Source organism: Phalaenopsis equestris, unplaced genomic scaffold (genome assembly GCF_001263595.1).
Source record: "Phalaenopsis equestris unplaced genomic scaffold, ASM126359v1 Scaffold215229, whole genome shotgun sequence".
In the NCBI taxonomy this organism is placed as follows: Eukaryota; Viridiplantae; Streptophyta; class Magnoliopsida; order Asparagales; family Orchidaceae; genus Phalaenopsis; species Phalaenopsis equestris.
In genome coordinates, this window is record NW_018233946.1 from 160,321 (window position 1) to 172,187 (window position 11,867).

The 11,867-nt window shown below is 33.6% G+C and overlaps 1 protein-coding gene across 4 annotated transcripts in view; it reads right to left on the reverse strand.

The window, feature by feature from the left end:
* Positions 1 to 11,321, reverse strand: part of LOC110037104 — a 38,565-nt gene extending 27,244 nt beyond the window's left edge. For 3 of the 4 annotated variants that reach the window (XR_002295290.1, XM_020741683.1, XM_020741681.1), the window contains exons 1-3: positions 11,162 to 11,321; positions 10,921 to 11,026; positions 10,277 to 10,372 (exon numbers count right to left, since the gene is read on the reverse strand). Coding sequence is in view for 3 of the 4 variants with exons in the window: in XM_020741683.1 (XP_020597342.1) it covers positions 10,277 to 10,372; positions 10,921 to 11,010 (186 nt within the window). In the remaining variant the exon portion in view is untranslated. The remainder of the gene's footprint in view (positions 1 to 10,276; positions 10,373 to 10,920; positions 11,027 to 11,161) is intronic. The other variant, XM_020741682.1, reaches the window with a different exon arrangement.
* Positions 11,322 to 11,867: the final 546 nt, after the last annotated feature.

An 11,867-nucleotide genomic window follows, 5' to 3' on the forward strand; every position in this document is an offset into this window, starting at 1 on the left:
GTGATGCAACAAGTGCGTTGCTGAGTCACCGAGGGTTAACCTAAGGTCGTTTGATCCTATAGGAACTCATTTTCAGACCCTCTGCATGTTGGTCCTTAGCCCTTGCAACTAGAAGTTGAGTGCTTGGGACCATTCGTGCGAGTTCTCACAAAAAATGAGTAAAGAAGCGGTTTGAAGTTCTACGGGAGGTGGGCTCCATTACTAGTCCGCTAGGATTGTCAATAAGAACTCCTAAAGCTAGATCCTAGGTTCTAAGAGTAGGAGACTAAGACCTCACCAAAAATGAGGTCAACAAGGATCTGGATTCACTTTCAAGAATAGAAACTTTATGATGTTAAGCACTTTACAAATCTTGCAATTAAAATTTTTAATATAAATACTATAAAAAAAAAGGAAACATATATTGTAGGATGTTAAAGAGGGATGCTTTAGTCCATGATGACAATCCTAAATGGTGTCTTTATTTAAAGTAAATATGGAGTAGGATAAACGGAAATTATCTTTATGTAGAAATAATCCGCTCATTTCTCTATTTTGCCTAATCACCTTCCCTAAAGTGATTTAATGTTATATTATAATAAATACAAGAGAAATAGAAATAATTTCTTAACTTGCAAAGTCCTAAAGAATGAACAATGCCGACAAAATTTATTATGTGATTAGTACCTTGTCTATCATGGTTGTTCGTGACTTGGGTGCAAGTTGAGTGAGGCGCAAGGCAGAAGACAGGTGAACAGAGGGTGTGAGAGGCAATATAAGGTAAGATATGATTTTTTATAAATTTACATATATAAACAACCGATCAACCCTTAATTCCTCTTATTCCCTCTCCTGCTTTTCTCTTGCTCCTGCAAATTGTGCGATCACATAACCAAGTATTATAGTGGGAGGCAAAAGATGCAGAACTAAAAACCAAAGGCTCTCGATTAGGACATCGGGAGGGGAAAATTAAAGCAATATGATGCTTGAAGGTAAGAAAGATTTTGTGTGTGTGTCTATGTGTGGAGGTATAGATAATTATCTGTATTTAATTTCTTAAATCGATATAATTACCTTTATTTCTTCCTCATTTATTGTGCTTTTCACTAGTTGAACCAATAGTCGTAACAAGTTTGATTTTAGGAATTCAGAAGACAATAAAGAATTAGGAAAGGGAGGCTAAGTTTCAAATTTTAAAAGAGGATAAGTTGTTTTGAGATAAAAACTTCAATTGATAGTATATTTAAGTTAAATTGATTTTTATTTGAAAAATTCCTCAAATTTTAAAGGAATATATATTTTCAATTTGCTTATTTATTGGGGTGAGGTCAGAACGAGCTTAGGCAACACATTCATCACTAGGCTGACCTGCCAACCCGCACAACATACTCAGTTGCTAAATAAATAAGCCATTTGTTTATAGTGCTTATGTATGCTACTGTTTATTAGTCTATACGATTGTTGTGTACTTGCATTTAAAAACTCTATCAGATTGAGCATAAGCATTACTATCAGCCTAAATTACTTAAGCAAATAAACATCTGCATACTTTAATTTCATAAAACTGCAGCACTATATACAAATTGTTGATTATTGCTTTTCATATTACTTTTTTCTGTATGTTAATAAAATGATTAATTGCAAATACGTTCAGATTAAGTATTAAATGTATATGAAAATATTTATAGCAAGAAAAGATCATTGAGAAAATGTCATATATATTGTGATAGTTAAACAGTTTTACAATGACCTACACAGTGAAGACAAGATTTTTGACAAGACGAACATTAATAGTAACTTAATTCAATCCCCAACTCTTGATATTAAAGTTGGAACGGACCAACTAGTATCAAGAGGGCATTAATAAAGCAAAACGTTGAAACAACTAACCTTCATCAACAAGGATTGTAATCACCGGACTGGGTGACTACCAGATAAAATGAAATAAGTCAACACCCCTATAAATATAACACCACAATTATAAAACAGAAAATGGAGAACAAGATTAAAATGAAGGTAAAGAAAATACAAATATGACCTTGCATATTATACAAATGGAGAAATTGCCGGCAACATTTTTTATTATTTATGGTCAAGTATCATTTACTGCTTTTAAATCAAGTTATTTATGTTTGTTTATCATTATTGTTATTACTTATATCGGTCACTGACCAATACGCAAGTTCTTTTTCTTTTATATATAATAAATCTTGCTTTAATATTGATTATCTTATTGAACTTGTAGCTTACACGATGTTACTATGTTGCTTTTTAGAGAGGGTTAATGAGCAAGCGACCCGCCAACCAGGTGATTTGTCATTCTGTATAGTTTTTAATGTAAGACTTTTGGTAATATAAAAGACTTTTGAGGTATCTATGCTTTTATATTTAAATACTTTTAGAATCTCTATAATTTGTTTAAGAATTTTTATACACATTTTCCTATTTATGGTTAATATCAATGAAATTTTAATGAATCGAATGATAAGAATTTGTCTGTGACAAGTTAGTATGATTTATATTTCACTTACTTGATCCTGATAAGTACAAATCAAGATGATTGTCGGTAAAAACTGAGTCTAAGGCATGCTCCTTTGTTACAGCTCCAGCAGCCCTAAGAGGGTTGACTGTTACGTGATAGTTAGATCGACCCCTTGGTCAAGTCTAAATCTATAAGCACTGATGCAATTCCCCACGATACCTTCTTTCTAGTTCATCATAATTAGCAGTACTTAGAATTAAGGTTTAAAAAATAATACATATAAACTCCAAAAGTCTTACAAAGAAGGCTAATGTGCAGTCCATGTGGTTCCTTTAACGTAGAAATTGTGCAACCCTCAAGTAAAATGAAGTTAAACTCTTAAAACATTAAGACACCTTTTAGTGTAACTGTTGGAGTTCCATCAAAAACTTCAAAGTTAAACGTACTCGTGTCAGATTACTTCTGGGCTGGGTGACCTCCTGAGAAGTTACACAAATAAGACAAAATCATGAGGTCATTAGGCCAAAGTGGACAGTAACTCAATGGCTAAAAGTTTGAGCTGCTGGAAATGGTATTAGAGCATTACACCAGTCTGACAATGGTCATATGTGCATGGTGGATAATTTTGGGTTAAGAGTGATTGATGAGGACGATAGTTATTTAACCAAGGGAGATTGTGAAACCCTCAGTAAAATGAAGTTGGACTCTTAAACTTGAGGATCTTTTGGTGTAACGGTTGGAGTTTCATCACCCCTGGGAAGTTATAATGTGACAAAACTGTGAGGTTATTAGGTCAAAAATGGACAATATATCAATATCTTAATGGGTGAGACTTTTGGAGTTTAAAGAAAGGAACAAAATTACTATTGCAATCATTAGGTAAATCCATAACTCAAGAAGCAAAAATGCAATAAAAACCAAAATTAAAGTTCCTACTTCCTCTTGCAATCCACAAGCCCTTCACAAAGCCATCCCTAAAACAAAATATGAATTAAGATTTGAGAGATTTAAAGCGAGAAATATTATAAGATAGAATAAGATGCTTCTTTTAGAAATTAGATTTATGCTCAGTGCAGTAATGAGCGAAGCAACATTGACACGTAAATTTAGAGAAAATAATTCTAGTATGTTGAAATTAAAATATCTAGTTCCATCAACAATGACAAAAGCCGCTCCAATTGAAACAATTGCCCACATTTGAGGCCCAATTGCCACCCAATGTATTAAATAATGCTCACCAAAAAGGCAAGGGGGCATTTTAAAAATAGTTATATTACTTTTTATTATAACTATAAAATATACTTTCTAAGAGTATTAAATAATCATCACATAAAATGATGATGGTAAATTTATAAATTTCTTAAGTTTAAGTGCATTTCATATTAAAAAAAACTCTAAACTTTGGCACACATATAAAATGCATAAGCAATTAGCATGCTTTGTATAAGAATAATCTAATATTCATATTTATATTCAATTTACTTTATCATCCATACTTTCTTCTCTATCATAGAATTGGTAGACCTCAATTTGTTCATTGCGTTTGTCTGACTCATCAAAACAAAATATTTCAGATCTAGAATTTCAAGTTTCATTGCATTTCATATTAAAAATCCTAAACTTCAGCAAAAAGCTACGTCTTTGGAAGCCGTGAAAGCCATGGTATCTCACTATTGAGACTAGATAGTCCATCGTAAATAGATACACTTAAAATACTTAAGCTAGTATTGTGGATAGCATAAGTATAATCAAATATTCATATATAAATATTTCATTTTCATCATTATCCAAGCTTTCTTCTCTACATATATTTAGTACACATTTCTCTGTGCATTTCTCATCAAACTCATCAAATCAAGAAATCTAGAATTTCTAATGCAGCTAAATGATATAATGAATGAAACACAATGTGTTTGAAATTGGAATTAAGACTGTAGAAGTTATAAATGAACAATCAATTATTTTTTATTGACGAAAAATTAAATTTATACAAAATTTATGACAAACACTAAGGCCTTGTTTGGAAAAGCTTTTAAACTGCTCTTTCTTTTAGAGACCGTCATTTTTTTCATTTTACAGTTCATTTGGTTGTAGTACCTATATTAAATTACTTTAAACAAAAATCCATTTATTTTTCATTTCCGAGTGTGATTTGCTCTGGCGTTTTGGAGTGAGTTCTAAGATTTGCAAAGAAAAAAGTTGAATGTGCCCCCAAAATTAACGCACATCTCCACAGCATAAATTATCATCCCCATTCTCCACCATCAAATTCCACCCGCTATCCATAAAGAAGCACCTCCTCCTATGGCACCCATGACACCAAGCTCCAATGGAAAATAGGTTAGGTCTTACAACCCCCAAGAAGGCCGTTGTACACAAACTTGTACCATAACTCTAGAAAATGTTCTTGTGTAAACTGCACGAGGTTATTGAAGCTAACATAGATGATGGATCGGTCAAGCTGGGCATCCGACTAAGAGAAGGTAGAGGAGTCCTCGGCCGAGAGACTGGTTCAAGGTAAAAATTAAAATAAAAAAAAAAGTTTACATAATTGTAAAAATATTTGGAAGTATAGAGCTAACATCTAGAAGCATGGATGGCAACTCTTTCGTGTTTGTTATAAAATCACATTAAACAAATGCACATTATATAAGATTCTTTTTATTTCATCGCCGAGATGAGAATGATAAGGTGGATGAGTGGCCTTGCACTTAGAGACATAATGTGAAATGAATATATCCGTGATAGGGTTGGTGTAGCTCCAGTGACGAACAAAATTAGAGATAATCGTCTTAGAAGGTTCAGTCACATTAAACGTCGATCATCTGATGATCCGATTAGGAGAGTAAATGTTTTAGATTCAACTTATGTTAAGAAAGTCAAAGGTAGACTTAGGAAGACTTGGGCTTATTGTATAAAAAATGATCTTAATTTATTAGAATTAAATGAAAATTTGACACTAAATAGGACGCAATGGAGAAAAAAGATTCATGTAGCTGACCCCACTTAGTGGGATTAAGGCTTTGTTGTTGTTGTTATTGTTGTTATTGTATTCTCTGGTTCAACCTATGTGTTGGATCATGAAAGGATTAAAATAGGATTAATTTATTTGAATAATTGAGGCAATTAAATCAATTTATAGAAAAAATGGACTTAATAAATATCTTATTTTGTTGGATGAAATTAATACTAAATATTAATGATACCATTCTATGGCTCCTAAAAGGTGTTTGCGAAGCGAATGTAGTGAGGGGTGATTGTAGAATAGCAAGGAAATGACAATAGGGAAATTGGTGGGGTTTGGAAGCGTCGATGTGGTGAAACCAGCTAATGAAGAGCAGGTTGGACAAGTTTGGTGGCTATCCGGGCTAAAAATAGCAAGCGAACGGCGAACGGTAAATGGCGAATGACAAAGTGTGGAACAGTTGGTTGTGGGTGATGAGGGGGATCCACCACTTGTTCCTCAACAAGATACAGATACACCACTTGCGAAAGAAAAAGATACACCCCTCTGAAGAGCATATAATTGAGAATCATGTCTCCAAACATAATAACAATAACAAAAAGTCTAATCTAAACATAAAAGACAAACCACAAGGGGCTAGCAACTACGGCAAGCGAGAGAATTCACGTCGATCGGGAAAATTATCCTTTGCTTCCTCCACTACTCCCTAATCAGTGAAAGATATTATCCTCGTGTTCAAGCAATCAGAAGCACTGTGCCCAAATCTATGACAATTGAAGAACTTCCTGACTGTGACAGATCAAAGAGTGTTGGTTGTGTCCATTTTTTATCTAGTCTCAACTAGTTTCGTCCTGCAGGGTAGCCTAGAAAGTTCCACTTAGTGTATTCTTGTTGCCTGATCTTGTGGTTGAACTCTATTTATAAGGTGTGACGGTGAGTCATCTAGTGATGTTGTTTCTTCACCTTTAAAACAAGGGCTTGTACACCTAGTAGGGACTAATACGACTGCAGCCGCGTCACATTACTAATAAATGACCTCAATCCTCTAAGATATATCGCTATTGTGGGCTCATCTGGTTCCACCAACTTACATTTCAGCATAAGCACGTCAAATTCAATTGTGTGTTGGACATAAAAATCTCTCTGACATGGGTGGTGAAATTTTATGAACATATCCTACCGATAATGAGAGAAAAGGAATTTGCACTAGGTCTCCCTTTACATCTTAAACCAGGTAATAATTTCTCTTCCCTTCCTGCTGTCAATGAAGCTTAGAGTTCTCCCATCATAAGGAAGCATTCTTCCTTAATTTAATAGCGACTAATTTGATCGTCTTGTCGGCTTTGACATCTTTGTACCGAGTCTACTATCTGAAGTCACTTGATGAATTTGTCCAGATTCATTCAACCTTCAAAATATTGTATGTTGGTATTCACTCCAACATACCGGTTTTTCTAAAATTAAATGCCAATTTGGCGCGGTATTGGTTGTTCATCATGTGAAACTTATTGGTGGAAGAGATCCACTTCCTCCCCTTGATCTGACGAATCACCATTACAGCTATCAGTAACTTCACCGAATTATCTCCTTTCAAAAGTGGCAAACCTCTATTGTTGTTAAAGGATCTTTCACTTCATATCCTCCATAATAAGTTCATCCACACCTCATTGAGAGTTTCTCCTTTACGGCACGGCGTCCTTTTCTCTCGATTAGGATTTCGGCGAATGTAGGATTGTAAATTAAATATTGGTTAGGCTATTGTGGTAGGCATCGACGTGGAATTTTAGTGAATGTAAGAATGTTAGACTTTGAAAATTTAGGGTTGAGACAAGGAATTGCGGTATAAATGTTTAGGTATTGTGGGATTTTTTTTTTTTTTGAAATTTTAGGTTTGTGGTAGATAGAAAAGACAAATCCAAAAAAATTTAGGATTTATCAAACTCTGAAACCATTTGATAGTGTTATATGGCTCCTATAAGGTGTTTGGGAAGCAGATGTAGTGAGGAGTTGGTTGTCAAATAGCAAAGAAGTAACAATATTGGAGGTTGGCTGCACTTGGAAGGGTAAATGGGGTAAAATCTATTGTTGGAAAGCAACTTGGAGGAGTTTGGCGGTTGTCCATACTGAAAACAACAAAAATGGAGATACGGCAAAACTGCGAGGTGCAAGCAGAGAGGGAATCCACCAACTGTTCATAAACAAGATATAGATACACCACTTGCAAAAAGAAAGGATACAACACTCCGAAAAAACATAAAATAGAGAACCACACCTCCAAACATAATAACAATAGAAAAAAGTTTACTTGAAACAGAGAAAAGAAACATATAAATTGTTCTTTCCGAAACCCTAATTCTAAATATAGAAATATCAAATATAGACTCAGGATGGCTGCTGCAGCAGGCTGGAGAATTCGTGCTAATCGAGAAAATTGCAAAAGTCTCGCTTGATCAAGCTAGCTGGATTGTGGAGATCACCTTCACAAAGACAGCGACCAATCACTATTCATATTCCAGCATTCGGGATATTGACTCTACCATAGGCAGAATCCCGCAATTGCAAGGTCGGGCAATTCAATATTGTGGGACACAGTATCCACAGAAGAGCTCTCACGTCAATTGAGGTAATATCTCACAAAATTATCTCAAAGGTAGCAAGTTTTAGTCCAAGGAAAAAATGAATCTAAATGAAATTAGTAAGATGTAATAATAAATTGGTGACTTTTTAATTGAAATAATTAAATGTGTAATAATTTTGCATTTCTATAAAAAGATTTTTTGTAGAATTAGTATTTCAAATGAGTTTGGTAATTAAAAAATATGAGTATTGTAGCCTTCTGTGTTAAAAAGCTACGACTAATAGCATAGCTAAACAGGCAATAGATAACGCCTTGGTATGACAAAGAATATAAAAAAGCAATTTATTCAAACAACTATATCACCTTTAATAACATCATCTTTATTGTGCTAATTTTTTAAAACCATTTTTAAACAAAATTTTTTAAAAGCTAAAGCTCAACCAAAGCAATGCCTAAATTGATGATTGTAAAAAATAGAAATTCAATCAAAATTTTGAAGGTAAAAAAATTACATGTAGAATAAGATTTACACTACAATAAAAAAAACCTAGTTGTTCAGAATAAAATAAATCACACAAGCAAACCCAATATTAAACTATTCAAGTAAAATAAGAACTAGATAAGAAATCAATAACTTCAAAAATTTGAAGCCTCGCACTAATAACAAAACTATCTCCTAAAAGCAAGTAGTCACACAAGCACTACACTCAAATAAATCAGTATTCAACAAACATACAAGTTTAAGGAAATCTAGAAACTTTTATTAAGCCAAAAACTAGAAAGAAAGTATAAGCCTAAAGATTTTCTTTATAGACACTCAATTTCCATTCCTCCAAGTTGGTATATATAGAGAAGGCATGCATTCAAGCGCAAAACCATAAGACCTCAAGTAATCCAACAATTCATAACAAGCGTCCAAACACTTATGGATAAACATGACAAAGAAAAAGAGGTATAACCCACGTAATAGTGTGAACAGTACTAGTGGAATAATAGATAAGCACATGAATAGTATGTGAGAAAATAGTTCACATAATCAACAACCCTTAATTACAAGAGAACCCATGGATCGAGAAAAGTGGACATAAATCGTAACATAGATGATAGAGGCAAAAGAGACAGGATGAGTTCGTGAAATAGAAGTAACTCCAGTTGCAGCTAGGATTATAGATAAGATTGTGAAAAAAAAATGTGACTAAGGCGAAGAATCAACATGAAAGCGACTTGTAATGGAGGCATGATGAAGGGTAGATGAGTCCATGTCAATCTACCCAACTTAAAAAAAAATTACTCCAACATATTGTGCAAATAATGTTTTGTTAAAATATAAAACAAAATATAATCTTGTAGATAACATATTAGCCATAATCATACAAGTTACCTAAAATTTAAAATAGAAACTATAAAATTAAATAACTAAAATGAAAAATAATATTTAATTTGCTAATTTACTAATCTCAATATCCAATTTGTGTTTTTCGAAAACTTCCAAATTTCCATCAAATTTGCCTCGGTTGGATAAAAAAGTAGCTCAAATGAATTTAACAATTAATAATGATTAAGAAAGTTTTGGTAAAATTCTTGTTATAGTCCATGAATCATAACATAAAGGCTTACCAAATCGAAATAGAAAATATCTCTAAAATACACCATTTGTCATGAACAGAATTTTATTTTCTAGTATAAATTTAGGATCATGATTTATAGGATTTTCTAATAGAGTGTTCGAGGTTAATTAACAATGAAAAAAATGAAATAAAGAAGAATCAAAGGCATTGGCAGTGGTTTTATAAAATAAAGACAAATTAGTTACATAACGTCTTAGAATTTCTAGTTTATAAGGATTTATCCAATATATTGCATGATTTTAAATAGACCCCCCTTTCAATTAATTGCTTAAAAGGCTCATTTAAGAAACCTTTTCAAGATTTAGATGTATAGCACATTGTTTAAGCTCCACATTAATGTCCATACCAACAATAGGCTTATAATTGTCATAATAAATAGTCAATTGTCCATAAATATCTTCATGTAATTCATGCATATATTGTGCAAATTATTATGCAAATTCAAAAGCTTGAACTCAATACGAAGTTCCACAAATTATAAAAGTTATCTAAGTTGATACCATGTAATGACTACAAACAATGCTACTGGCCTATTACGCTAGCAATCATTCTGAATCAAGTTTATTTAAAGAAACAAACGGGAAGGCCATGTTTCAAAAACTAATAGGAATAACATAGAACTGGAGGCATCAAAGAGTGCTTACATCACCACAAGTTAGCTTACAAGCAAGAGCATGGCTCGTTTCATGAAGGAACACTGTGATAAGCTTGAAAGGAGTTAGCAGCACTGTCCTCCAAAGCTACAAATTCATCCAAGAAAGAAGAGGCTTATAATCAAGTTTAATAGAAGAAGCTCTCGCAACTAATTTAAGTGAGTAAAGCATTTGGGTATTGTCCCAAGAAAAACTATAGGACCTACCACCAAGAATATTAAATATACCATTGTAACCACCCAAACATTAAATATAATATTTTAACCATTTTTTTCATTACAATCTCCCTCCTAAACTGACTGATGAAGATTTTGAGTGAAGCTTTCGGGTGGTTATAAATATTAAATTTAAAATTTTTGCAGTTAAAATGTTATATTTAATATTTTGAGTGATTAGTATCAAAAACACCAAAGTATCCCAATACAGCCAACCCAGGTCCATGTCTCAAAATTTCAAACAGTAAAACTCCCTTAATTGGGATCTGAGTCAATCAGAAAGTGGAGTTAATGAATTTTTCACTTTCCCTGAATTATGACTTCCTACATCCCCAATCCGGTGCTAAGGCAGAAATTGAAGGGAAAAGAGCAAGACCCAAGAAAAGAAAATGGAGCAGATTTGTTTGGAGATGCGCTTACAGAGAGGATTACAACAATAGAGACGCCAATGGTCACAATGAAGACGACTTGGTCGTGCTTGCAGCAGTGCTTCAACTCCCAATTCACCATCCCACCCTTCCACTTCCTTCCAGCCCACGTAGTCCCAGGGAGCAAAGAGTATAAATTTCAATAGGGTTCAAAGAGATGAGAGTGAGCAATCGATTGAAATAAAACCAGGGGGGTGGGAGGTGGGGGGTGGGAGAAGAGGAGCCGGGGGTACCAAAATTCCCTTGCAGCTGATAATTCTCAGGAAGGAATCGAGCGGAACGGCAGTACAAGACGGGGAGACCGATTGGAACCAAAAGCAAAAGCTGAGACTGCGACTTCAAACCCGAAGGTCGGCTAAAATCTGAGCGTCGGTTTGGTGCTGGTGCGGGAAGCAAAACGCTTAATCCGAAAATTCAAAACAAATCAAAACGGAAATTTTCAGTTTTGATCTAATTTGATTTAATGTAATTTTTGTAAAATTATTTATTTGATTTAATTTAGGATATGTTTAGGGCAACATGTGCTTATTCAGATAAACCGATTATTTGAAAACGTAGACCAAAATTATATTTCATCTGCTTTCCGTATTTAGTGTAAAAAACCAACAACGATTTCGAATAAATTGTTCAAATATAATTTTCAAATAGTGAGGTGGCGTTTTCCAAATGACGCCACAACAGATAAGCTGCCCCAAACGGAGCCTTAGAATTTAAATTGAGTCAAATCGAAATAATTTAAATTAAATGCTTTGGGTGGGGTTCTAGCTAATCCAAAAATAATAAATTAAGTATTTAATTCATTTTTATGGAAAAACTCATAATTTTTTTTTTGTTATTGCATTTAAAAATTGAGTTATATTGTTCATTTATAGTTAGGGCTGTCAAAAAAGATCGATGTTCGCGAACAGTTCATATTTAGCTCATCGGGGAGTTGTGGTT